The following is a 24,994-nucleotide window of genomic DNA, read 5'->3' as shown; positions in this document are numbered from 1 at the left end:
CGCCACCCCGTTTCACAATTAGGCGGTTTAGCCAGCACATCGAACAAGGCTCTATCGAACGGAGGCTGTAGCTAGGGGGGATCTGCCGCCAACAGCGCTGCTGCTGCGTGTTTGGAGCTTTTTTTATCAAGGGGTGCCAACGGCGCGTGACGACACTCGGTTACGGAGCAACTATCCCAAGAAACCAGACCAGACCAGGCTGCGTTGCATCGATTCTGCGGGGGAGGAGGAAGTAATTGTTAGTAGCTGTCGACGCCATGTCTAACACCGCTGGTGGAGGGGATTCCAAGCTGTTCGCTCGGGTAAGCACTCATTTATCTGTCTCTTTTCCGTTCTCTATTCGATGTGGCATCCACGAGTGCCCGTCTACTCCATCTGCCTCTTCCCTATCCTGCTGGTTTTTCTTGTGCGCAACTTTGTGCGCATTGTTACTGCTTCGCCGCTTGCTTTTGCCATCATCATATTTGCATCGTTGCAGGCCGACGGCGAAGACGAAGACAGTGCCCCGGCCGCGGTCTTTGCGAGACTGCGATAGCTGCGGCGTGCCCAATCTCTCGGCGTCTGCCCCAACAATGACATTCCTTGTTGCGCAACTGCGCAAGCTGATGACATGATGGCTCTGCCTCTGGGCTTCGTATACATGCCGACTGTTTCGCTCCAAAAACTAAGATCATCACAGGGCAAAGTCGCGGAACTGCGCCTCGAGCTGAACAGCGGCGGAAAGAAGGATAAGAACTATGCGACCAAGAAGATTGCGCTCAAACGGATTGTCGCCAACATGACGATGAGCAACAACGACATGGTTGCGCTGTTTCCCGACATTATCCAATGTATGCACATTTCGAGCTTGGAGATCAAGAAAATGTATGGCCCGCCCAGACTCTACTTATAGTACCCAGACGTCACAAACGATGCTAATACTCCTACCGATAGGTGTTTCCTATACTTGGTCAACTATGCGCGAGTTCGACCAGAGATTGCGGTCAATGCGATCCCCATATTGGAACATGTGAGTCTAGCAACAAGCGCAAAGGTCATGCATCTGGATACGTATCAGCAAGCTAACTGATGAAATCAGGACATGGAAGATTCCAATCCCCTGGTACGAGCTCTGGCTCTACGGACCATGTCGTATATTCACGTGCGCGAGTTCGTCGCCGCCACGGTTCCTCTGGTTAAGCATATGTTGAGAGACTCGGATCCATACGTACGAAAGACTGCTGCATTCTGCGTCGCAAAGCTCTACGACCACGACAGGCACATGGTGGAGCAGTCCGACCTCATCGATCGACTCAACTCCCTGCTGAGGGACGACAACCCCACAGTTGTTGCCAGTGCGCTGGCTGGCTTGATGGACATCTGGGAGAGGAGCGATGCCATTAAGCTAACTATTGACTACACCAACGCCTCCAAAATGGTTGCTATCCTGGCTGACTGTTCCGAGTAAGTATATCTTATCCCTATCTGTGATTGGTCTTTTATAAAGCAAAGCTAACCACCAGTCAAGATGGGGTCAGACATACATCCTGGAGGCGCTCATGTCATATGTCCCTCAAGAGTCAGGAGAGGCATCGCTTCTGGCAGAACGAATAGCTCCACGGCTCTCTCACTCCAACTCATCAGTTGTCCTGACCTGCATCCGAGTGATTTTATACCTGATGAACTACATCGCGGACCAGAAGCAGATTTCGGCACTCTGCAAGAAACTCTCTCCACCTCTGGTGACTCTGTTAGCCAAAGGTCCCGAAGTGCAATATCTTGCACTTAGAAACGCCCTCCTCATTCTGCAAAGGCGGCCCGAGGTGCTGCGAAACGATATCCGCGTCTTCTTCTGCAAATACAATGATCCGATCTACGTCAAGGTGACCAAGCTGGAGCTCATCTTCATGCTGGCCAATGAGAAGAACATTGATGAGGTCCTCACCGAGCTGAGAGAGTATGCCACTGAAATCGACGTCCATTTCGTGCGAAAAGCTGTTCGCGCCATCGGCAAGCTCGCCATCAAGATTGAGCCCGCGGCTCGACGATGCATTGACCTGCTCCTAGAGCTTGTTGCAACCAAGGTCACGTACATCGTCCAGGAAGCAACAGTGGTGATTCGAAACATCTTCCGCAAATATCCAAACCAATATGAATCCATTATTGGCACTCTATGTGAGCACTTAGACTCACTTGATGAGCCAGAGGCCAAAGCTGCCATGGTTTGGGTCATTGGTCAATACGCAGACCGTATAGAAAACAGCGACGCATTGCTGGAGGACTTCCTGTACTCGTTCCAGGAAGAGCCTGTAGAGGTCCAGCTGGCCCTTCTCACTGCAACTGTCAAGCTTTTCATCCAGAGGCCGACCAAGGGCCAAGAGCTGGTACCAAAAGTCCTCAAGTGGGCCACCGAAGAAACAGATAACCCTGATTTGCGTGATCGGGCCTACATGTATTGGCGACTGCTGTCGACCGACATGAACTCAGCGAAGAGCATTGTCATGGGAGAGAAGCCCCCGATCACAGCGGAGTCAGAGCGGCTAGAGTCATCAACTCTGGAGGAAATGTGTCTCAACGTCGGCACCCTAGCAACCGTGTACCTCAAGCCGGTGCAGTCTGTTTTCCGCTCTGCCAGGCCACGAAAACTGATTGCTTCTCCGGCGCTGCAGAAGCAGTATCTGGCCAACGACATTGAAACGCAGAAGAGCATCAGCATGTTTGGCAATGGCAGTCAGCCCACCAATATCGATCTAAGGACGCGCAACGCCGTCCCTTCGCCCGCTTCGCCCGCTGCCAATGGAGGAGGCAACCTTGCGCAGGCGGTGAATGACGCAGACGCCTACTTCTCCAGCATTGGGACGCAGCAGATGGCGGCAATGAGAATAGACGGCGGGGACGATGGCTTCGGCGGAGGAGGCCTTAATGGCACAGGCTATGTCGTCAACGCTCTGGCACCGCAAGCTGTACTGCAGCCGGCGCATGGCGAGGGAAGCAACGGCGACTTGTTGGTCTTGTAGATGGAACAGTGAAATAAGGGGCATGTTGCCTTGAGACGAAGAGATGCCGAATCATGGGATGAAACTGATGTTGTCACTTATTACAAGGTGCTTTTACGTATCCTTGGTTCGAGGAGCGTTGTACGATCTGGTTTAGAATGTAGCCTACTTTACCTATTGACTGCAAATAGTTTTTTGAATGTATACTTTTTAGTTGTAGTACCAAAGATACCAGGGTATTTATTAATATCTTGCAGTTCTTCAAATATGCCTTGTGGAGCCAGAACAGCAGCATGACATTCCCGTCTGTTGTGGGGAAACGAGAGGGTCTTTGGGGAGATTGCCGTCGATTGTATGAGTTATTTGCGGGACTCATCTGCAAGGCATCCGAGTGATATACTCGTATATGTGCATGGTGTGTGTGATATCACTATGGCTCAGGTGTAAACACGTATTTACCTAGTCGTGTCTCTAGTGGCAATACGTGTATATAACTCTTGCTCTTCGATGAAACTTTCCATATGGTCGATTTAAGACGCTTCGAAAACGGAAACTTGTTTCGTCCAAAATGGGGAAATGCCAGTTTCGGCACGAGGTCAAGGGATTGCCGTGTCAGCTTACAAGGTGCACATACATCGTGTTACAAAAATGAAAGACGGCAATCTCCTTGGTGTCTACAGTACGTTTGCTCTTCAAATGAGGATGGGCAGCTTCGTACGAGCTTGCCCAGTCACAATATTGCATATGAGGTGCCACAGGACGGCTAGTATCCCTTTTCACTCCCATACCAATGCTACCACTATCTGTACTATTATAGCACTATCATCCTCAGCACGGCACAAAACATATAATAACCTGGTAGAGCTGAGCCTTGTGGGGAGCATCGCGGTCGGCAACTGCGGCAGCAAGCGGAGCTCATTTAGAGCATCTAAGCCGGAGATTGCAGAGCTGCTGCAAATTGCCATCGACGTTTGGGATTCCCGGTATTTCCAAGTTTTCTTACTTCAATGGCTGCAGGTTTTCATACCCTGGTCAATAGTTCTTTAAAGTTTGCGTGCCTGTCAGACGAGAGTGCTGAGGGTGGTTGGAATGAAAGAGGCGTCCTTAGGCTAATGGATTCAATGACACCAACTGCTGAGTAGATATACGTAAGGGATGTGTAAAGTTCAATCAGGGCAAGGATGGAAAAGAGAACAGAGCTTAGTTAGCACGAATAGGCAGCATATCGTGTCGTATCGTAGATAGCTTTGGAGCGCTGAGCGTACTTGTAGTATGTTCTTCCACTCGCCATCGCAATCATGTCGGCGATTGCGGTGGGGGCAGAGCACTAACAAACAGCCACAAGTCAACTTGGTCGTTGCTCGAGTCAACTACCTACTCAATATTTCACGTATAGGGTTATGGCTATCAGTAGAGACGTAAATGGCGTCGAAGATGATGGGCTCTGTGTTGGGTGGCGTCCCGTTGCCAGCGGCACGGTTAGCTCTAACGAACGCCCCAAGCCCCATCCCCCGTCGCCTAGCAGAAACGGGCTCAATTGGTTTCGTTTGTTTCCCCTGTGCTGTTTATTTGTTTGCCCAGCCGAAGATGGAATCGTCCATCGTTGCCCTGTCTTTGGCCCTTGATGGTTGGCTTTGAGACGGCAACGCTTTCCCGGGTAGGAAGGTTGAGAGCGGCAGATGGTTGGCTGATGTCAGGGGAGTTTATCATGCATGAAGAAGCCGAAAGTGGGTGAGATTGGAGCTTGAGAGAGAAGCGGTGCGTCAGTATGAAGTGTTTACTGCGAGGCGAGCCACTAGCCGCCGGCAATGATGAATAGCGGAAGATATTTATCCAATAGATCGTCTAGCAGTGCATGAATGGCGCCATCTTCGTCTGTACGAGTACGTATGGCAGAACTTGACACGGAGTGCGGCAAGATGAAGCAACTGCACGGGTTCTCGGCGCCACCAGCAGCAAAGGGGTTTGCTAGCTCTTTGTGTAACCGATCGCAGAGGATGCAGTTCGTATCGGTAGGAATAAGCAGAGAGAGATAGAGACAAGATGTCGATGGCCCTCTGTTTAGCCATGTTCCAAGATTCGATCAGATCCGGCTCTAGGTCTCGGCGGCAGTTGTGTCTCGTCTGAAAATGGGGATTGGGAGGAGCACGCAGATGGCAAACGGAGAGATACCAGCAAATACGAGTACGCGGCAGTCCGTATCTGATCTGACGGCCACCGTAGTTCGTAGATTTCGACTTGTTGCTCGAGCCGAATACTTACCTGTAGATAGACGAAATTTGTAGCAGTTGCGGCCCTTGTTTATATCCCAATTCCTGAAAGCATTCTGTCCTGCTTCCTTCAAGACAGGGTGCTTTACTGCCTGTCTATGCTGTTTACCACTTCCGTCCATTTCTCAGCTCCAGGTCAGCAGTACCGACCTTACCAAGCATTAAGCGGAAGGTGCCTCTCTCCATCAAGCTTCTCACCGACTAGGCGGCAGAAACAGTGCTTAATTCCCTCGAAACGATATCCACACGTAACTCTCTGCCTTGATATTTTCAACTTACAGAAATCATCTCCAGCGGCCTTCATCAACAGCGCAATCCCATTCATTTCTTACCGCGGAGTGCCGGACGGCTGCCCTGCTTCCCCGCGCCACTGTGTTCGTCTGTGTGTCCCTTTGCGGCCAATTGGCGTGTGTTGTCGGCGCTATAGCGACAGGGGTCAGCTCGGCCGCATTGCTGTGATTACTTGGGAAGACGGAGTCCACTTCATGCTGAGATAACGAAGATACTCTCGCTCGCTCGCCCGTTCGTCTGCGGCTGATCTCCGCTTGCTCTTCCATCTTTCCTAGGCAATCGTTTTCATCACATTTTCCCTACCCTTGTCCCTGTACCCGCGGCCTGAGGAAAAGCAGGAAAAAGGAAACGGGAAGACCGCAAGGCTCATCGAACTAGGGCGCTCATTTCCACACCCAAGCGTCTCCGTCTCCAGCCATCTCTGAGGCGTGCGCTTTTCCGCCTGCATCGGGCAAAGTTACCTCAGTCGACAGAAGCAGCACGGCAACTTAAATTCTCAGCGCCGCTCGATTTCACTAGCGCATTCGTCGCCTGTTCGCTCTACATTCTAGCCGGAGTCCCGCTCATCGTCGTTTCCTCGCCCCCCCACACCCCGTGTCCCCGGAAGTTGAATCTGGGCTGGTCGCTGAGCCTGCTGCTGGTTCGTTGATTGATCTGCCAAGTCGTCGACTGGGTTTGTCCCAACGGCGCCTTTTTTCCCTTTTCCCTTAACATCCATCTACCCATACTCGCACTCCCTGCGCAGCCAGTCTCCAGCCGAGACCGTCAAGCCCACCTTGCTGCATTGAAAACGTTCGTTACCACCCCAGCGACATACTTTTTTTTTTTTACGCGCTCTATTCTCTATTCGTCGTGGATGAATTGAGTCGTTTAATACGCTCCTTCATCGACGTCGACAACCCCTTTGGTGGTGCTGCACCGATCCCGCATTCCTCGCGCTTCGCCACGGCGCCTCCCTACTGAAACATGTCGGCTCCTACGGATTCGACCACGAACGGCGGTAGCGCTGCTCCTGGAAACGGCTCAGGTCTCGAGCAACCTACTGATGCCGTGCAGCTGAATAATATCGCTCAGACGTCGGAGGCAGATGAGAAGCCTGGAGACGAGGCGACAACCGATGTAGCCAAGGACACTCTTGTTGTCGCGACCCCCTCTGCCGAGCCTGTATCTACCAACCCATCCACCGACCAAGGCGAGACATCTACTCTGGACTCATCATCAAAAGGCAAACAGATTGACAATGCCCCCGAGCCTGCGACCGAATCAGAGGCTCTAAAAGTCGAGCAAGACAAGAAGGACAATATCGTTCAGCAGGAGGTTGTTAAGCAAGACGCTCCCAAGGACGTGTCCCCCAAGGAAGATAGCCCAAAGGAAGAAAAGTCCAAAGAGGAACAGATAGAGGAATCAGTCATGGCCATCGGCCCAGCTGAAGAGGAGATCAAGCCGGCTGGATCTGGACCCGACGGTCCAGTTTGCAACATTACCCTGTTGCTAGCGTCTGGAGGCCGACACCCGTACAAGATTGACGCGAAATACCTAAGTAGAAGGCACGTCGACATGCCCGATAAGGATGACAACGGTAACCCCGATCCTTTCAGTATCAGCATCTATACGTTGAAGGAATTGATTTTGCGAGAGTGGAGATCCGACTGGGAGGCCAAACCGGCCAGTCCCAGCAGCATACGGCTGATTCATTTTGGCAAACTTCTAGACGATAAGGAGCAGCTGAAGAGTATGTATCACTCCATCCTTCAATTTCCTTTGTTGCTTGTCTTTTCAAGTCGATTCCTTGTTATTTCTTCTTCAATCTTGTTCCAATACTCACACTGTCTGCAGAGTACCAATTCAGCTCCGATAGCCCCAATGTGGTCCACATGAGCATCCGGCCCCAGGACCTTGATGAGGAGGAACCCAAGTCTGGGAGCAAGAGCCTCCCTGCTGGCACCACAGATGGGGACCGTGTACGAGAGGGTCGTTGCTGTGTCATTCTATAAAGCAATCCTAGCGTGTGGTACAGACAGTGCTGACTGTCTTGTATTTTGTGCTTTCTCTTGTTGAAACATACGGTGGCAATTATACATGTTCGGACGCTCCAAGGATGTGTTTGCATAGACCCTTGGTTTTTAAGAGACGGGCATCCGACTTGGCGCTCAAGTGGTTTCTGAAGATTACCTGACTTGCGTGAAAGCGCTCAGCGATTTAGAACTACCTATGCGTGGAAAGGCCCAGTGTCTCTCATTCGCTATTCTCTGCTTTTTTATTTGCAGCTTCTTTAAGCTGTCTCGAACTCTTAGTACTCCCCCGCCCTTTGCGTGTGTTTTATTTAATTGTTTTTTTTTTTCCTTTTCCGTTTAGCCATTCAGGGAAGCAGCGCGATGGGAAATCAAGACGCGGAAGAATTGGGAAAATTAGGGAGTCATTACCGGCGCATCATCATATCATTGATTCATTGTACAATTGCAACCTCTGCTTTCGGTTCTTATACGCTCTTTTCATAATACTTGTGGACTTGATCTTCGGAAACGGGGATGATTGTTGCTATAGCAGGATAGAAATGCAGAACATATTCATATAATCATTCATTGTGCAGATACAACCCTGTGTAAATGATGATGACAATAGTCTCCTGTTCTCTTCGTTCATTATTGTTTTGGATTATTTTTGATTATTTTTTTCCTCTTTCATATTGGTTATATATCGTTAATCTATTTCATGTAATCGGGAAGCAGAATCCTGTATCGTCCTGGAAACGACCCTGTCTAACCAGCATACATATGGGTGCTTTGATTTTTCCGTGTTATTCTTTCCTTCATTACTGGTCACATCCCCCCTTAGTGATTAATCTTGAGCTTCTTCTCCATCTCGTCATGGAATCCAGGCAGGGCTCTCGTCTCGTTGCCTGTAAACACATCATCCCAGGTGATGGTGTCCTCACGGCCCTTCAAAATATCCTCGTGAACACTGGGCAGTCCTGCGCCGAGAGCCATGGGCCGCCACTCGCCGTCACGAACAATCTTGAGCTCCATGCCGCGGCGGATGGGCTCGGCGATGCCAAAGGTGCGCTTGAGCGTCTCCATGCGGACGGCCTCCTGGGTGGCCTCCCAGCTCTTGAGGCGGGCCTCGAGGGGGTGGGAGGACGCGGGCTTGTTGGCGGCAGCGTCGAAGGGGGAGATGCCGACGCCGTGGCGGAGGGTGTCGTGGATGCCCGGGGCGGAGGGGGCGGAGGAGGAGTGGTTTGTGTGGTTGAAGGTGGAGGGGGCGCCGGAGGCGGGGACGATTCGCATGGACTGGAGAAGAGGTTTGAGTTAGCTTGAGGGTTGAGAAGGAGAGGGAGCTTTGGGTAGATGGGATGGATAGCCTTACCATGTTGGCGGTTTGGGAGGATGGTTTGTTTTAAAGGACGAGGAGAGAAGCGGTGGATGCTGGACAAGACCAACTCGTGTAGCGGCCGCTGTGTACAAGTAATCGAATGGAGGAAGATCAGAAAAAGGAAGAGACAATCGTGGTCGGGTGGTGATTGGATTGGTGGTGTTGAGTTGATGTGATGCTTCTCTGCTTGCTCTCAGCACTGACAGGCTCCAAACAGCCTCGCGTCCAGCTCATAAGGTCCCCACAAGCTCTCTTGAGAAGGAGGGGTACGTATCTTTTGTCATCCTGCCGCCTTGAGGAGGGCGCTAAACCTCAAAGGGAACCCGAGAAGGTACCTCGAGAATACCCTGGAGTGCGGCCCGATCGCGGAGAAAGCTGGTGTCAACATCAATTCTCATGTAATGAGTGAATGTGTCATTGAATAAGCTGGTTGTTTCTCTTGCGCGTATTTTCTACTCTTTCGTTTATGCCTTTTGTTCTTGGTTCTGTGGGAATCCAATTGGGCCTGTAGAGTGCTTTGAAAAATCCCTTCCATCTCACGTATTCCAGTCATACCTTACAATACGATTTACCACCATATAGACATTTCAACAACAGATCAAGGAACGTGCAACCATGCTCAGGAATCTCCCACCTTCAGCGCGATCGCCCATAATTCGCATCGCCAATGGCACCTTTTATCGGCACCATCCCAATTCGCAATCGTCACATGCGAATCCAGCCTTGTTCAAAGATCTCCAGTTCGAGCTGCCCTCATCAACACCACAGCCGCACAACTGGTGCATCGTGGGGCCTTCGCTGTCCGGGAAGACGACCTTCTTGCAGGCACTCAGGGGAAGATTGCTGTGTGAGCCGCCCACGGCGAGGTCTTATCCGTATTTGTCCTCGGATGCCGTATCGTCGAGATTGAGGACTCCCAATAAAGCGATTCAGTATGTTGGATTTGACGCTGAGCAGGGGGCGGGCGGATTGAGCGGTGCGGTAACGACGTCTGCGTATCTTTCTGCACGATACGAGTCTCGTAGAGAGATTACTGATTTCTCGCTGAGAGATTTCTTGCTGGGCAATACGGAGCTGAATCCTGCCAAGACACCGGCCCAGGAGAGCGAGCAGGAAGGTGGAATATCGGCCGAGCTATTGAAGCGTGTTGTCAAAGATCTCAGATTGGAACATTTACTTGATCTGCCTGTGACGTTTCTAAGTAACGGGCAGGGCAGGAGGGCGAGAATAGCCCGTGCGTTGCTTACGAGGCCTGAAGTCTTGCTTTTGGATGAACCTTTCATGGGACTTGATCCTCCGACGGTGACGGGGCTTAGTCCCTTGCTGGAGTCTCTTGCAAACAAGGCGAACCCGCGCCTGGTATTGAGTGCGAGACCACAGGATCCTCTACCGGAATGGATTACGCATCTGGTGTACTTGAGGATGGATTGCCAAGTCGAGTCTATGGGACCGAAGGAGATCGTCTTAGATGGTTTGAAAAAGTACGTTCATGGCGTGAGAGTGGGTGGGCTGGCGGAGGATGAGAAACTGCCTGTTCACACCTTGGCTGATATCGGGCGAGTCCTGTCGAAAGAATCATTGACGACGCATGCCTCATCATCGTCATCTGCCCACTTACAGAAACCTATCAATCCCAACGCCGAACCTCTTGTTGAAATGGATGGATGCCAGGTCCGTTATGGCGACAAAATTGCTCTTGGGAACTGGTCGCAGAGAACGCCTGAAGGGGATAAAGCAGGCTTGATTTGGACCGTTCGACGAGGCGAGCGCTGGGGTGTGTTTGGTCCCAACGGCTCAGGGAAGACGACAATCGTCTCTCTTCTCGGGTCAGATCACCCACAGACTTACTCTTTGCCCATCAAGCTCTTTGGGCGTAGTCGTCTCCCCGAGCCAGGTTCTGGACAGCTGCCGCTCACGTTTTGGGATATCCAGTCTCGCATCGGCCACTCCAGCCCAGAGGTTCACCAGCACATGCCGAGGAGCCACACAATCAGACAAGTGGTTGAGAATGCCTGGGCAGAAACGTTTGGAGCGAAGCCAAAGCTGAACGCCGAAGCGAGCGCCAAAGTCGAGGCCGCACTCAAGTGGTTCGAGCCGGAGCTGAAGCCGAACAGCGCCGCTGGCAGCGAGGGCCTGAAGTGGGCTGACGACTACATGTTTGGCGAGATTTCATTTAGTGCTCAGCGCGTGGCGCTGTTTGTGCGGTCCATGATCAAGGGCCCTGATATCGTCGTCTTGGACGAGTCGTTTAGCGGCATGGACGACGCTGTCCGAGATAAGTGCACTCTGTTCCTCACCGATGGAGAATCAAAGACGTATGTAGGCGAGGAGATTGTCGAAAGTCAGCAAGCCAAGGACGGCACCGTCAAGTTGAAGGGGCTGTCGGATCAACAGGCGCTCATCTGCATTGCGCACATCAAGGAGGAAGTGCCAGACTGTGTCAGAGAGTGGGTTTGCTTGCCAGAGGCGAATACGGAGCAGCCTGCAAGATTTGGGAGACTGGATGGCCCTCTGAGAGAGGAAGAAGGAAGATGGAATGAGATTTGGGGGTTTTAAAAAGAAGTGACTGTGATGAATTTCTAGCTGCGGTTTTGTATAAGTGATGGTTGGGCCACCGAGGCGAAGCGGGTTGACTGGAAAAAGTCGGTATTACATGGAATGTTGCATGTAACGCTTCTTTTTACTGTAGGATTTACCTACTTGAAACATTTAATTGATTTCAAGCACTGAAAAAGGAAATAAAATTATATATACATACAGAGAAGCCTGTTGCATATAAAACGTCTCGTGATGCTGCCGGGCTCATATGATGCTCCATGGTAGGCCCGCACGTGAGCTCCGGGGCGCTTCCCGACGTCATCTCAGCTCTCAACCTCGCCTTCTCAAAACCTCAAGCAACTTTATTCTTTCCGCCATTTCCGCAACCCGCGCTCAGCCACATCTCAAAATACGATACAAAACCCTCAAAATTCCGAAGGAAATCAAATATCATCACATTAGAGACTAAGAAAAAACAACAGGCAGCATGTCTGATGAAGAGGGCGGCAATACAAGATGCTGCGCCCCGTTCCTCGCTCTCACAGAGCCCATCGAAGTCAGCGAACTAGGGCACGTCAAAACCGCCTTTTATTCTTCTTTTAGGATTATTGTCTACTACACGATGAAGTGAATCCTTAGTGGGACGAGCAGATGCTAACAAACCTTGTAGACCAGATGGCCTCGACAAATCATCCGCGTTTTTCCAATGGCCCTGGCCCAGTCCCCTCTTGTTCATCAACGAAAGTAGCGATGCGCGGGATCACTGCGCCAACGAGCGAAGTGAGTTTCATCTCAGCCTTTACCTCTATCTCTATTCTTACCAAGCGACATTTCCTCTATTTTTCCTTTTGTTTCGCAGCTAAACGTTTTGCAGCTTTCCTTTCGTACCTCCGCCTGTCGATATACATGGCCATCGTCTCTGTCGCCATCACCGTCTCGTTCCACATCAAGGGTACGCCTAGCGATCTCGAGCGCCGGGTGGCAAAGCCCCTTGGGGGCATTTTCTGGGTATTGTCCGTTGTGACTTTGGCTCTAGGAGCGGGAAATTATATTAGTGAGTTTCGCCCCTCTCTTTCGGCCATCTATTTGCCCTTATCCAGCCTCGTTTCAAGTATGTACAGATGGGAACTAACCGGAGTCATCATCCTTTTTGCTAGGGACTGTCAATTTATATGGTAAAAGAGCCGCCATTGTGCAATCTGGCTGGAAGACTCAGGTGGTAAGTTTAGATATTTCTGTTCAAGCAAAAGTGCACTGCATTGACTCCGCTGTTGCAGGTGTTGGGTATAATAGCTACTTCAATCATTGGAACGTGCATCATATTGTTAGCCGTCGATAAAGTACGGCAAAGGTGACGATGTACAGCAACTAGGCACACCACAATAGCATACACAAATTTCTCGTTTCCGGTCAAGTTCGGCGGAGTTTTCTTCTTCTATTAGAATACACAAGACTCCCAAAAAGGATATGCATACACAATGCCCATTAATACAAAAAATGATCAAGAATCCCGATATGACGGCACCGCCCCAGCATAACTCCATAAATCGCCATAACACCTCATCATGCGCCATGTCCCATAAAAAGAAATCACACCTCTTTGTTGAAACAGAAGAGATCCCTAGCATATGAATCAAAACCCGGAATAGCTTCCGGATTTTCATCTCTGCACTGTCCGACCTGGTTGCGGAATTCCTGCCTGTATTTGGCAGCAATCCTCTGAATAGCACCGTCATACGTCTCTTTGCCATCCCAGGTTAGCCAAGGGAGGTGATAGAGGAGTGGCAACTCGCCCTCGTGCGGAAGTGTCGCCAGCATATCTATCTGCGATGCGGGATCGAATAATTCCGTGGCATGCTTGATCGAGTCCTGTTCTTGCTCCGAAGCCTTCTCGCCTTGATATTCCTCTGGCACCTCATATAAATCAGTGTGGATACCGACAATGGTATTAGCCGTCAGCTGGGTAGGATAGAGGGTAAAGTATCCCCTGATTCGTGACAGCTGAAGCGTGTATTCTAGCCAGCCAGGATGCCTTTTGCCGACCTCTTTCTTTGAGAGGAGATCTGGTGTTGTCGGCGAGGCATGCCGTTTTTCCAAAAGCTGGGACACATAACCGTGAAGCTCTACCCACTTATCTCCTAAAATGAGAATCGCATCGCTGTTGGGGGCCTGCCACAGGAAGGGGGTACCTTCTGCGCCGAAATCTTGTCCCTCAAGTGGTTTTGGAGGTACAAATTGGGTGCTACCGTCGAGATATGTTGTTGGTGTCGAGAAGCTGATGCCGAAGAGTTTACTCTCCCAATCCTGGCGAGATGCAATGGCAGAGTAGCGTCGCTGCAGAAGGGAATACTTTACATCTAATTATGAGTTAGTATATCCGGAGACCATTCTCGGCTGAAAAAAGTACCAGAAAGTTAACAAGCAAACGTACAATGGAAGAACTGAGGGGTGACTTCAGCGTGAGGCGACAGAACTAAGACATGAGAGTGAGACGGTCTGGTCGGCCAAAATGACTCGAGGAACCGAACGGAGCTCTCCTCTTCACTTATTTTCTGTCTAGGAATACGGTGACGCAGCGAGAGAAGCCGTGGCTTCGGACCTGAGCTGGGAGCTTTTGACGGCCATTGATATCCGGTCAGGAAATTGTTCAGGTCTTGATCAATCCTTGTTGGAAGCTCAATGGTCATGTGAGGCGGAGCCACGCCGGCCAAATCAGCTCTCGATAGAGATCTGAGTAACCGCTTAAGGTTTCCTGTACCATGTGGAGGGGCATGGATGAGAATGTCAAAGCTGACATCATTCCACGCTTTCGCAGAACTGTGATTAGAACCAACTTCATCAAAATAGTTTGTGGAAATGGGATGCCTTACCTGCCAGTGCAGAAGCATCAAGCTTTGACAACCATGAGAATCTATTGCCTGGCCTCTCAGGAAGTTCGATCAGAGTAGATCCTGTGCCTCGGATCTCGTCGCGAATGCCAGAGAGAAAATAATGTTCCTCGGTAGCTGACGAGTCTATGATGATGGCTTGAGGGTGCATGTAAAGATTGACATAGTCTGGAAGGGGCTGCCTGTTAGAATTACATCTAGCAAATAGATTAATAGGTCCTTGTTTTAAGCTTACATAGAGCTCGGGCCACAGAGAGGGACATTCGCGCCTCGGTTGCAATTGTGGAATGGTCAGGGCGAGCATCTAGAAATATTCAATTTCATCAGTATTGTCGTTGATCCGAGGTGTAGAATGGGCAACATATGCAATCGTACCATGCACAATCAGAGGGCACTCCTTATCGATGCCGTTTATCGCGAGCAATTCTTTCATAGGCATGTCACTCCTGCTCATCAATGCGAAATGTACATAGTTCTGGCGTTCTGTAGCCATCTGACATGCCATTGGAAGTAGAAGTGCCGCACTCCGAAGACTAGCAGTTGCGAATAAGACGTTGCGATTCTTCTGCAGCCTCCCTGACGTGTCCGAGATGATGGCTTGCAACGACGGGCCCAAGTGTGGGAGCTTCAGTGGTCCATTGTATGTCTTGGGAGCTTCCGCTGCAGTCTTGCTTTCATCTTTACCGCTACCACTGCCGCCTTGAGGTTCGGCTTGAGGCTCAGCTTGAGGCTTCGGTGGCTTGGGCGCCTTTGGTGTCTTGATCGTGGGCCCCTCTTCTTCCATCCGAGGTGCATCGTATCTGGGAGGTGGCCGTGGCGTGTCATACAACGGCATCAAGTTTGCCGGATCAAGAGATGAGGCTCCTGGAGCAGGCCCAATGACTCTGAACAGCCCATATACCAGCATGAAGAGGGCAACAGTGTATACAATAAGCCGAAGCAGCGTGGTCCAGTGAAGAGAAGATTTGGGTGCGGCTTGCCACTGGTCAGAATGCTTGGAGTGCCGGGGCAAGCCAAGATCATCGTCCTTTTTGCTGGCCATCTCCTCGTCGTCGTCGCGCCAAAGCTGCGACAAGGACCAGCCGCGGGTTGCGGGAGGCGGCATGATGTCTCGAACTTCAATAGTAGCTCAGCTCAGCTTTGGTCGGTGCTTGTATGTTTACAGCAAAATCAAGTGAAGGTGGTTCTGGCACCAGCTTGTCACATCGCTGGATTGTATCAGCCCCGGATTGCTTTCGTTGTTTCAATCGAGAGCTTCCAAGCGATGTGACTTGAGAGAATATGAGAGGCGAGAGTGTTGAAGAGATGAAAACGGTGTTGTGGCACTTATGCCCGTTTGGGGGAGCTTGTCGTCGCACAGAGCGCCTTGATTAGATAGCACCCTGTGGCGCAATTGTGGGGAGTCCAATGTAGCACTCAGCGGTTATACTGGTGGCTGATACTTGTAGGTGACATTTAATGATGCTACTCGCGGCAGGAATGCCCGATGAACGCCAAGATTACAGGCTGTAGAGCTCTATAACCGTCCGCCTGAAACACTAATGAGCAACTGGAAAGCGCTCAACTGTGGTTTTCAGTGAGAGCTTGTTCCAATGCTCCATATTCTTAGCCTATTTGATATCATTGATACTCCGTAAGTGGAGGAAGGTGGCCATCCCATGGTGGGGTACGAGCAACAGTGTTAGTGTAAAAAAAAAAAAAACTTTTGATATTTCATGCATGTAAACAATTTCATCAACACAAAAATCAATACCATCCATTCATAACGTCCCAAATAACGACATTCTCTTCTATATCATCCTCTTTTCTAATTTCAATCACTCATATAATAACTCTTACAAATCCCGCTCATTCCTTCACACCGACGCCATGGGTAAATCCAAGAGAACCAGAGGCGGCCATCGCAGCGATCCCGTAGCCAAAGCCGTTAAGCCTCCCTCAGATCCTGAGCTGGCCGCTCTGAGAGAGAGCAAGATTCTACCCATCATAAACGACCTCAAGAGCGCTGATCCCAAATCTCGCTCCACTGCCGCCTCTCTCATTTCAAGCATTATCCAAGACACAAAGTGCCGCAAGCTGCTGCTGCGAGAACAGATCGTCTACACTGTTCTCACACAGACTCTGACAGACGCTGCACTCGAGAGTCGGGCTGCCGGATGGGGAATTTTGCAGGTCCTGGCCCAGGAGGAGGAGGCTGATTTCTGTGTTCATTTGTTCAGACAGGACGTCTTGACGGCAATTGAGTTTGCCTCCAGACTGGTAAGTAAACTCAAAGTAAATAATCCCGGCTCAGTATTCTGACTTGAATGTGCAACCTAGATTCATGACAAAGTCTTCTCAAGCGATACGCTTTATGCCAAACTACCCAAGGCCGAGAAGGGTTTCATCTCAAGCATTGCAGCGTCTCTGGTCTTGCTGCTAACAGCTCTAGCTGAGGCCAGCGACGAAATCTTGGAAGCTATTTCCAACAACACCTCCATCACTAATCTACTCTTCACACTAATCACGTACACTGCTCAAGAAGATCAGGATCCTCTATTAAGTATCCGCGGAGATGCCATGGCCTGCCTCATGATTCTCTCCGAGGATAACTCTGATCTAGCCCAGAGGCTCACCTGTACTGGCGGCAACACCGTCTGCTATGATGCGCTGGTGACCCTCAAGGATGATGTCGGCGGAGATGGCATCTTGGCTTGCGCCATCCTTCACAACATTTATGCCGCCCTTCTCGGACTGAAGAACATATCACCAAAGACCGATGTGGCTGACGACTCAGACCTGATACCGACTCTCACCAAAGCCATCGCTACGTATATCCCTGGAGAGAATGTCGCCAACGGCAGCAGCTGGTCTAGTCCTTCAGAGTATCAACAACTAGCTCTGGAGACACTAGCGTCCATCGGCACAAGTCTTGTATCTGAAATGGGTGGCCCATCGCAACCATCTTCCAAGAAAGACCATGGTGGTGCTGGAGCTGGGAAGGAGGATAACGACGAGGATGAGGATGATGATGAAAACATGGATGAGGTGGCCTCGGACGCAGATGACAACGAAGACGAAGACGGAGATGACGATGAAGATGATGACATGAATGAAGACGAGATGGAGGCCGATATGGACATGGTGACGGGTGGTGACCATGGAGAGGATAATATCGACCACCTTCCAACCCTTAAGTCTCTCGTCCAGATTGCTCTGCCCGAGCTGATCCGCCTCGCCACCCTCCAGCCCTCCGACGACCTCTCCCTTAAGATGCAAGCCCATGCTCTTTCTGCGCTCAACAACATCACCTGGTCCGTCTCCCTCTTCGATCTTGCCGACGAGTCCAACGCCGGCATCAAAGCTGCCTGGACCCCCATCGGCCGTACCCTCTGGCAACAGATTATCTCACCCACACTTGCCTCCGATACGGCCGACGTCGATCTCGCCACGCAAATCACCGGTCTCGCCTGGGCCATCTCCCGAATCCTCCGCGGCGAGACCCCCCTCCAGCCCAACGAGCACCGCAAGTTCATTTCGCTCTACCAAGCCACAAAGGGTGCGCCCGCCCGCCTCGACCCCGAAGATCCCTTCCAAGCCCTCGGAGTCAAGTGCGTCGGCGTCCTCGGCCAGCTGGCCCTTCATCCTGCGCCTACGGACCTTAACCGCGAGATTGGCACTTTTCTTGTTACCCTGCTCGCTGGACTTCCCGACACTCCTGCCGCCGATGCGGTGGAGGCGTTTAACCAAGTCTTTGATATATACGGAAACGAAGAGTACCCCTACGATGCAGAGGTTTTCTGGAAAGGCAGCTTCTTGAAACACCTCGACGGAACTGTTTCAAAGGCAAGGGCTATGGCCAAGAGCGTGAACAAGACTGCCCAACCAGAACTAAGGGATAGGGCGGACGAAGTCATGATGAACTTGACAAGATTCTTGGCGTACAAGAAGAAACACAAACCAATGGAGGTGACGCTGAGATAGATGATTTCATGGATATAGAATAAATAAAGCATTGGTAGCTTTCGCTATTTTCTGAGTACACAGATCCCATATCATAAAGCATATCAACATGAGACATAGAAATTTTGAAACAATCTGATATCAATCACGCCGTTATGTTGAATACTCCCAGCAAATCTCCTGTACCGTCATTAACACCGCTCAAACACCTTATATAGCCCCTTCAAGCTCGCCACTTCTAACACGGCATTTTGCATGAGCTTAGTCGTCCCAATAAGACGCGACCTAAACGCTGGGAAGAAGACATGCTCAACAGCCCATCGAACGTGCTGTCTCCTTTTTCTCACCTCCTCAAGAATCTCATCACTGTTCAGTTCCTGTACCTGCTCGTCATCCAAGTACGATTCCTCCAAGTCCTCTTCTTCAACTTCCCCCGTCTGCGTCGTGGGCAATGCTTCGGGGACATAAAACGTCGCCAGCTCCGTGAGGAACGTCTTGAAGCACTGCTTTTCATCGTTCCAATTGACATAGGGCCCGAGGCGAAGAAGAAATCGGGGAAGTTTTGCGATAGACGGGGTATATCCCTTAACAAGAAGAGGGATGGAAACCACCTCTCCAGTAGGCGTGATTTCGAGAGAAAAATACTCTTGGAGCATCTCTCTCCGTTCGATGAGTTTATTTGCTACCGTTTTAACGATGAAACTGTAATTGAAGTTGTCTTCGGGTGTTATCCCAACAGATTCGTGCTCCCCTTCTACTGCCAGCTGAAGAAGTTCTCTGAGATCTAGAGGAGGGCTGAAATTGATTACGCCAAAGTTTCCAAAGTCAGTCAAACCAAGCTGGTAAAAGAACTCGAAGCACATGTGGCCATAGTCGATCAAATATAGTTTCACGCCTGCCTGGATAGCGGCAAGCCGTCGCTTCTCGTCGACGACACCAACAAACGTGTGAGAGGCGATCATCTCTGTCAACTCCTCGTTGATCTCATCTCGAGCCTCTTGGCGTAGCTCCTTGATGCTTCTGAGCCGGCAATTTACTTGGTCGCGGTCTATCGTCGTGTATTCTATCGGTTCCGGAACCGCGAACGGTTCGTCTTCCATTGCTCTAGCAGGAGAATCTGCTTTATCAGCGGGGCCGGCAGGCGAGAACATGGCTGTAATCTTGCCCTGAGATTTATCCGTTCGGACAAGGTCATTTGAATTTCGCCGCACCTTCCTGAGAGCTGGTGTCGTGAATTTAGGGACGGCATCGCTATCATCCTCGTCCAAAGGTTCAACTGGTTTGGCTCCTGGTAACAGTGACTGTGTCAGAAATGTTCGACTTTCATCCACAGCAGCGAGCTCCGACTCGATTTTCTTGCAGATAGCCTGGATGACCTCTTCTTCGTTGAGGAAATGAACTTCCCGTTTGGTAGGGTGGACGTTAACATCCACTCGGGCCGGGTCAATTTCCAGACTGAGATAGATGAAAGGGTGGCCACCCTTGGGCAAGAAGCTAGTATATGTCTGTTCAATCGCCTTTTTCATGGTTGACGATTCAACACAGCGGTGATTGATGAACAAGAGGAAATTGCTCTTCCTGATGCCATAATTGGCATTTGTGACGTAGCCATTGGCCGAGAATCCCCATCGATCGTCAGAGACAGTTAGTTCAATCAGCTCATTGGCGACCATGCCGCCATAGATGTGGCGGATACGGTCTATCACTGTTGCTTGCGCTTGTACGGACAGTGAATTGGATGCCTCGCCGGCCTTCTTACAAGTGAAGCCAACACCTTGGCAGTGAACTGCATAGCGCCCTGCCATGTCGATGATCTTGTTGAACTCATCGGCATAAGATCGAAACGCTCTTCGACGTGTTGGCACATTGAAAAACAAATCCTCCACTGTAATTTGGGTTCCCTGGCGGCCGGCAACCGCTTTGGGTTCCGCGGACTGCCCTGGCTTCGCGGGAGCTAGCTTTCCGTCTAGATAATGGGCGCGCCAGGCGAGAGCTGCTTCTTTGGTTTTTGTCGTGACTGTAAGATGGGCAATATGACTGATGCTGGCCAAAGCCTCGCCGCGGAATCCATATGTAGCAATGGACGATAGATCTTCAAATGTAGAGATTTTGGATGTCGTATGCCTCACGCATAATATTTCCAAGTCTTCTTTCTTTTAGAGAAAACTGTCAGCTGCGGTAGTGAGAGATTGTAGGTGAAATCGCTGTAATACCTCAATGCCACCACCGTTATCAGTGATTTGAAGCAGCTTTAAACCTCCATCTTTAACAAGAATTTCCAGCGACGTCGAGCCTGCATCCACAGCGTTTTCAATCAGTTCTTTGAGCGCGTGAACAGGGGCAACAATAATCTCCCCGGCTGCAATCTTGTTCACAACATCGGGATCAAGAGCCTAGGAACGAGCGAAAGTCAGTTGATGATAATAATTCGAAAATCACCCTTGCCGCTCTCAAGTCCAACAGAAAGGGAGTGTAATAGTGGGATAAGCGCATTACCCTGATCCTTTGTTTTGGTCTCGGAATCCAGATATCATCCTCTGCCTTCCTTTTAGTCCCTCCTGGGGCGCTGTCAATTTCCATTTCGTCCATGGCCGCCTCTCTTCAACACTATTCGATCAATTGTAGCAGCAAATCGCAATCAAACAACGCCCAAATATTTCACGAATCAAATCATCAACCGCCATAGAACAACGCCAACATGAAAGAGAAATCCCCGGTACAGAAATTAGAGGAGCCTACTGTAGCACGCAAGTCATAAATATCAGACAAAGAAAAGAATGCCCGGAAAGTTCTTCATCTCCTTCGAACAAACTGTGCGATAATCGAGAAAGAAGGAACAGTTCAATAAGTGAGAAGGAAGGAATTGTATAATCGAGAAGGAAGGCGGTGGAAAGAGGATGACGAATTGGGCGAGTGCGCGAAGATCCCACGTCTGCACGTGACCTTGGTACTAGAGTTCGGTACTTCGGTACGCGGCTCCCACAACAGCTGCATTTACAATCATGTGGTATTCTACAGTATCAGAGTGTGGGCTACATGTATTCATAATACGATGTAGCTTTTTGTGTTGTTGAAAAGAAGTAAGTTATAGTCTTGAATAAGAATAATGTCGAATGTCGATATATGCCGAAGTAAGGGAGCTTCACTCCACTTGTAGCTGCTACATACATCCAAGGTGCAAATTTGCAGGTTGGCTACATAGGTACATATACAAATTGTGGCCTTCGTACTGTACCTGGTATCACAAAAACCGTTTCGTAGCAATGTGGTAGGCCACCAAGTAATTGAGATTGAAATAAAAAGGTCATGCTTGGTGTTCTTGTATACCGCTAATGAATACCTACGTTGGCCACCAATGTCTACTTAAGTAGATAGCCATACCCCTGAAGCGCAATCATTGTAGCAAGCAAACTAGAGTCATCCAATGAGCAATAACAAAGTGACAATTCCAATATGTCAAAGCAATTTCCATAAATATCCATGCCCTATATCATAGATGCCGCCGCTTCCGCTAGAAATTTCGCAAAGCGCTCAACTGTTTCTGCATAAATGAACCATAAAAAGAAAGACAAGGAAGAAAGACAGGACACAAGTTAACTCTTTGCGTTGGAAACCCCATAACCCTTGTTCAAAATGTAGCACCGCTTAAGCGTTCAATCCAATTGCCCCCTTGAAATCTCCCTGCTGAATGATACCACTCCCTGTCCATCCGCTTTTGCCGTAGAGCCGAGTAAAGGAAAAAGTGGAAATTAGGAGAGAAAAACACGCAATAAAAAAACAAGAGATCATATAAAGACAATAAACGCTGTGAAAGAAACGCAGACTGTGGGCATCTCTACTGATACATTGTTGCCAAGATACAAAATTTCAGCCATTCTGGCATCGTCCGTAATTTTTGACGCTTGCAAAAATCAATCAATGTCGCTCGTGTGTTGAAAATCAGTGTCTTTATTCCATACTTTTGTAATGGAAGTCAAGAAATCCCCCTGAAGCGCTAGCGCCAATGGATAAATTCTCAAGGAATAGAAAAGTTTCAAACTGGTACTCGTAACAATGGCCCTTTGCCGGGTGTAGCCTCAAGGTTCCAGGCCAATCTTTTTCATCATTACCGCCGACCAGAATCGGCGGGCTGCTCTAGCAGGCCACCGATATCAACTCGTCTTGGTCGTTCGCCATTGGGCCAACCCACTTCTCGAGAGGAAGGTCTGTGATCTGGTTGTGCCCGAATAGGAGGTAGGTGATAAGCGGGTTGAGTTGCAGGTCGACTAGCGGGGTTATGGTCACTTTGAGATGTCTGATAGCTAGACCCAGAGAATTGTGACTGCGCATAAGTTGGAATTCCTGAGCTGGTACCTGTACTCGAAGAAGCCGGATTGTGTGGCGATCGAATAGAGCCATCACTAAGCCGATGTCGATAAGAATCAACCGAGGAAGAACTCGACTGGTCTCCATACGCTGTTTGATGAGATGGAGGTGGATGATGATAAGCCACACCAGGATCCCTCGTGTGTTGTGGATGTTGTGAGTGCTGCGCATATGGAGGATGCTGTGAGTGCTGAGCATGCTGAGAATGTTGAGAATGCTGGCTATGCTGAGAATGTTGAGAATGCTGTCTCTGCGGTGGATGGTGGGAATACTGTTGATGCGCTGCATGCGATGGTAGCGGAGGTGGTAACTGTGGAGGAGGCTGTTGAAGGCTCAACAAGAACACGACGAAATAGAACGAGCCCTCCTTTGCGAGCCCAAAACGAAGCGGGAAAGTCCTTGTGTAGCCGTCATATCCAACGAAGCTGAAATATTCGAGATGGTTAAGGCGAAATCTTGCGACATCTTCAGTCGTAAATCCAAAGTCCTTGATTGCTAAATCTAGCCTGCCCAGCATAGGAGGCAGATAATTCGGCTCGTGTAATCGTTGCTCTTCAAAAAGTTGATTTTGAAGGTTGGTGAGGAAATTTGCCTGGTGTGGTGTAACGATATCGCTTAGTTTATTCCCTATTGGGCTCGATGCGTGGACTATGTCCATGAACATTGGAGATGCCTTAACAATATCAAACTCCATACTCAAGTACGCCAGAGGCTCCATAGCATGTGGTGTGCCTGGATACGATGGATTATAGATATTTGGATCTGGAGCCATGGATCTCTCTTGATATTCACGCGAAGTAACATCATTCGACGGCGGCTCGAGTGATCGATAGGATTGACTTCGTCGAAGAGGGTCTTCGTATGGTGAAAGTCCTGCCATGCCTGAGGGATATATACTTAACGGCCTCCTGAGGGCCGCATCCTGGGGATGGGAATATCTCGTGGGATCGAATCTAGCATCTCTTTCGTCTCGTAATCGTGGCCGACCTCTTTTCTTATGCTGAACGTCGACACAAGCATCCTCTTTCCCATTACCAAGACATCGAGAACAGGGTCGTTGTGCTATAAATCAGTCAGCTCAGAAATTCATTGTATCTTCCGTCCTCTATGAGGAGCCCCCCCTTTTCCCATAAATAGCGTCAAAGGGGCAAAGCAGGGTTTTCATCTTCTTTCCACCAAAGGAACTAAGAAGTTTTGTATACTTCATTCATGATATTGGTGGGCGTCAGATAGATTATCCCTCTCTGAGAGAAACAGACCCGCAGGGCAATGATACCGGCGAACTATGTAATTTTTCAAACGAACAAAATCAAAGACAAATACAACGTACCATCGCATCTAAAGGAAAGGAGTGTTAGTAATTGCATTAGGGCTTGCAGAACGTCGTACGCCTGTTTCAATCACTGGTGACTAACCGAAGATGAGCTTTCTTGCAAGGTACGCAAGCGGAGGCAACATGGCCCTTTGTCTTTCTCTGAGATTTTGGAGATGTAAACGGCTGTGATTCGACTGCCTGTGATCGATCAGGCACAGGATATGCTTCGGAATTCGATGATGCTGAGTTCAGGTACGGCGCTTGTGAAACTCCTTGGGGCATTCCATGGTGATGCTGAGGAGGATAAGGGACAATTCTCCCTGATTCGTCCGGCCTTGGGTATGAATAGGGCGACCTTGTTGTTGGCTCTTGTGGGTATGGTCTCGTTATTATTGGTGAAATTTGCTCCCGAATATTTGCAGGCGATGGTTGTGTCGGACCTCCACGAAGGCCATCGGTGAGTCTGGAGGTGGCGTAGAAATTCGGAGCCTCACCTCGACCACCAGCCTCATGAGCCGACCTCAGAGGCAAAGGCGGAGAGCCGGACATAGGAGGCGAGGGATATGCCCTACTCCGTACAGCCGACTCCTCTGGGAGGAGCTCCTTACGGCTCCAATTGAAGTCGAAGGCACAGCGGGCCGAGTTGGAATATGCTTGAGGAGGCCCGGGGTGGAGGGGCGGCGTCGGATTAGAAGGTTGCGTTATAAAGGTCATGGATGAGATATTCCTTCAAAAGCTTAGCTGGGCCACTACCGACGGTGCCCAGTTTCAAAAAACAAGATTCCAAGTTTGGATCATCCAGATGGGCTACTGTAAACCCCAAGATCCCGTGAAAGCTCGAAGAGAATGCGGAAGAGCAGTGCTCTTTCTAATGATTAATATTTGGAACTCGAAGATGTAGGTGGTATATCGGCGGCAAGCGGTGTTTGCAGTAAAATCCCGGCGCGATCTTGGATATCGAGACGAGACAGAATTAAAATGATAACTTAGAACCCCGTGGTTCTTTCTTCAGCGATCAATCCAGAAGTAATTAGACGAAGA

At 49.9% G+C, this 24,994-nt stretch overlaps 9 protein-coding genes across 9 annotated transcripts; 5 read left to right on the top strand and 4 right to left on the bottom strand.

Moving 5' to 3' along the window:
• The first annotated feature begins 311 nt into the window (after positions 1 to 311).
• M431DRAFT_526874 (hypothetical protein) lies at positions 312 to 3,212 on the top strand. The gene is made up of 4 exons (XM_024920695.1): positions 312 to 864; positions 934 to 1,009; positions 1,079 to 1,443; positions 1,508 to 3,212. The coding sequence occupies exons 1-4, from the start codon at positions 611 to 613 to the stop codon at positions 2,994 to 2,996; spliced, it is 2,184 nt and encodes a 727-aa protein (XP_024780519.1). The 5' UTR covers positions 312 to 610; the 3' UTR covers positions 2,997 to 3,212.
• Positions 3,213 to 6,502: 3,290 nt separating this feature from the next.
• On the top strand, positions 6,503 to 7,530 carry M431DRAFT_823 (hypothetical protein; the record flags this gene model as incomplete). Its single annotated transcript, XM_024923152.1, has 2 exons — positions 6,503 to 7,268; positions 7,373 to 7,530. The coding sequence occupies 2 exons, from the start codon at positions 6,503 to 6,505 to the stop codon at positions 7,528 to 7,530; spliced, it is 924 nt and encodes a 307-aa protein (XP_024780518.1).
• A 367-nt stretch (positions 7,531 to 7,897) lies between these two features.
• On the bottom strand, positions 7,898 to 9,113 carry M431DRAFT_503007 (hypothetical protein). The gene is made up of 2 exons (XM_024918253.1): positions 8,900 to 9,113; positions 7,898 to 8,823 (listed from the first exon to the last, which is right to left on the bottom strand). Exons 1-2 carry the CDS (start codon positions 8,900 to 8,902, stop codon positions 8,368 to 8,370), a joined length of 459 nt encoding a protein of 152 aa, XP_024780517.1. The 5' UTR covers positions 8,903 to 9,113; the 3' UTR covers positions 7,898 to 8,367.
• A 207-nt stretch (positions 9,114 to 9,320) lies between these two features.
• Positions 9,321 to 11,667, top strand: M431DRAFT_503006 (hypothetical protein). The gene has a single exon (XM_024918252.1). The coding sequence runs from the start codon at positions 9,521 to 9,523 to the stop codon at positions 11,459 to 11,461; it is 1,941 nt and encodes a 646-aa protein (XP_024780516.1). The 5' UTR covers positions 9,321 to 9,520; the 3' UTR covers positions 11,462 to 11,667.
• Positions 11,668 to 11,930: 263 nt separating this feature from the next.
• Positions 11,931 to 12,798, top strand: M431DRAFT_489624 (hypothetical protein; the record flags this gene model as incomplete). Its single annotated transcript, XM_024916702.1, has 5 exons — positions 11,931 to 12,013; positions 12,114 to 12,223; positions 12,318 to 12,497; positions 12,601 to 12,662; positions 12,721 to 12,798. 5 exons carry the CDS (start codon positions 11,931 to 11,933, stop codon positions 12,796 to 12,798), a joined length of 513 nt encoding a protein of 170 aa, XP_024780515.1.
• A 235-nt stretch (positions 12,799 to 13,033) lies between these two features.
• On the bottom strand, positions 13,034 to 15,436 carry M431DRAFT_819 (hypothetical protein; the record flags this gene model as incomplete). The annotated part of the gene is made up of 5 exons (XM_024923092.1): positions 13,034 to 13,800; positions 13,875 to 14,249; positions 14,314 to 14,499; positions 14,567 to 14,635; positions 14,707 to 15,436. The coding sequence occupies 5 exons, from the start codon at positions 15,434 to 15,436 to the stop codon at positions 13,034 to 13,036; spliced, it is 2,127 nt and encodes a 708-aa protein (XP_024780514.1).
• Positions 15,437 to 16,200: 764 nt separating this feature from the next.
• Positions 16,201 to 18,294, top strand: M431DRAFT_70928 (hypothetical protein; the record flags this gene model as incomplete). Its single annotated transcript, XM_024921838.1, has 2 exons — positions 16,201 to 16,590; positions 16,651 to 18,294. The coding sequence occupies 2 exons, from the start codon at positions 16,201 to 16,203 to the stop codon at positions 18,292 to 18,294; spliced, it is 2,034 nt and encodes a 677-aa protein (XP_024780513.1).
• Positions 18,295 to 18,464: 170 nt separating this feature from the next.
• On the bottom strand, positions 18,465 to 20,853 carry M431DRAFT_72422 (hypothetical protein; the record flags this gene model as incomplete). Its single annotated transcript, XM_024922025.1, has 3 exons — positions 18,465 to 20,426; positions 20,487 to 20,666; positions 20,770 to 20,853. 3 exons carry the CDS (start codon positions 20,851 to 20,853, stop codon positions 18,465 to 18,467), a joined length of 2,226 nt encoding a protein of 741 aa, XP_024780512.1.
• Positions 20,854 to 22,378: 1,525 nt separating this feature from the next.
• M431DRAFT_72972 (hypothetical protein) lies at positions 22,379 to 24,502 on the bottom strand (the record flags this gene model as incomplete). Its single annotated transcript, XM_024922091.1, has 3 exons — positions 22,379 to 22,714; positions 22,766 to 23,700; positions 24,043 to 24,502. 3 exons carry the CDS (start codon positions 24,500 to 24,502, stop codon positions 22,379 to 22,381), a joined length of 1,731 nt encoding a protein of 576 aa, XP_024780511.1.
• Between the last annotated feature and the right edge of the window lie 492 nt (positions 24,503 to 24,994).

This window comes from Trichoderma harzianum, assembly GCF_003025095.1.
Source record: "Trichoderma harzianum CBS 226.95 unplaced genomic scaffold M431scaffold_1, whole genome shotgun sequence".
Lineage (NCBI taxonomy): Eukaryota > Fungi > Ascomycota > Sordariomycetes > Hypocreales > Hypocreaceae > Trichoderma > Trichoderma harzianum.
This window is presented reverse-complemented; position numbering and strand designations above follow the sequence as displayed.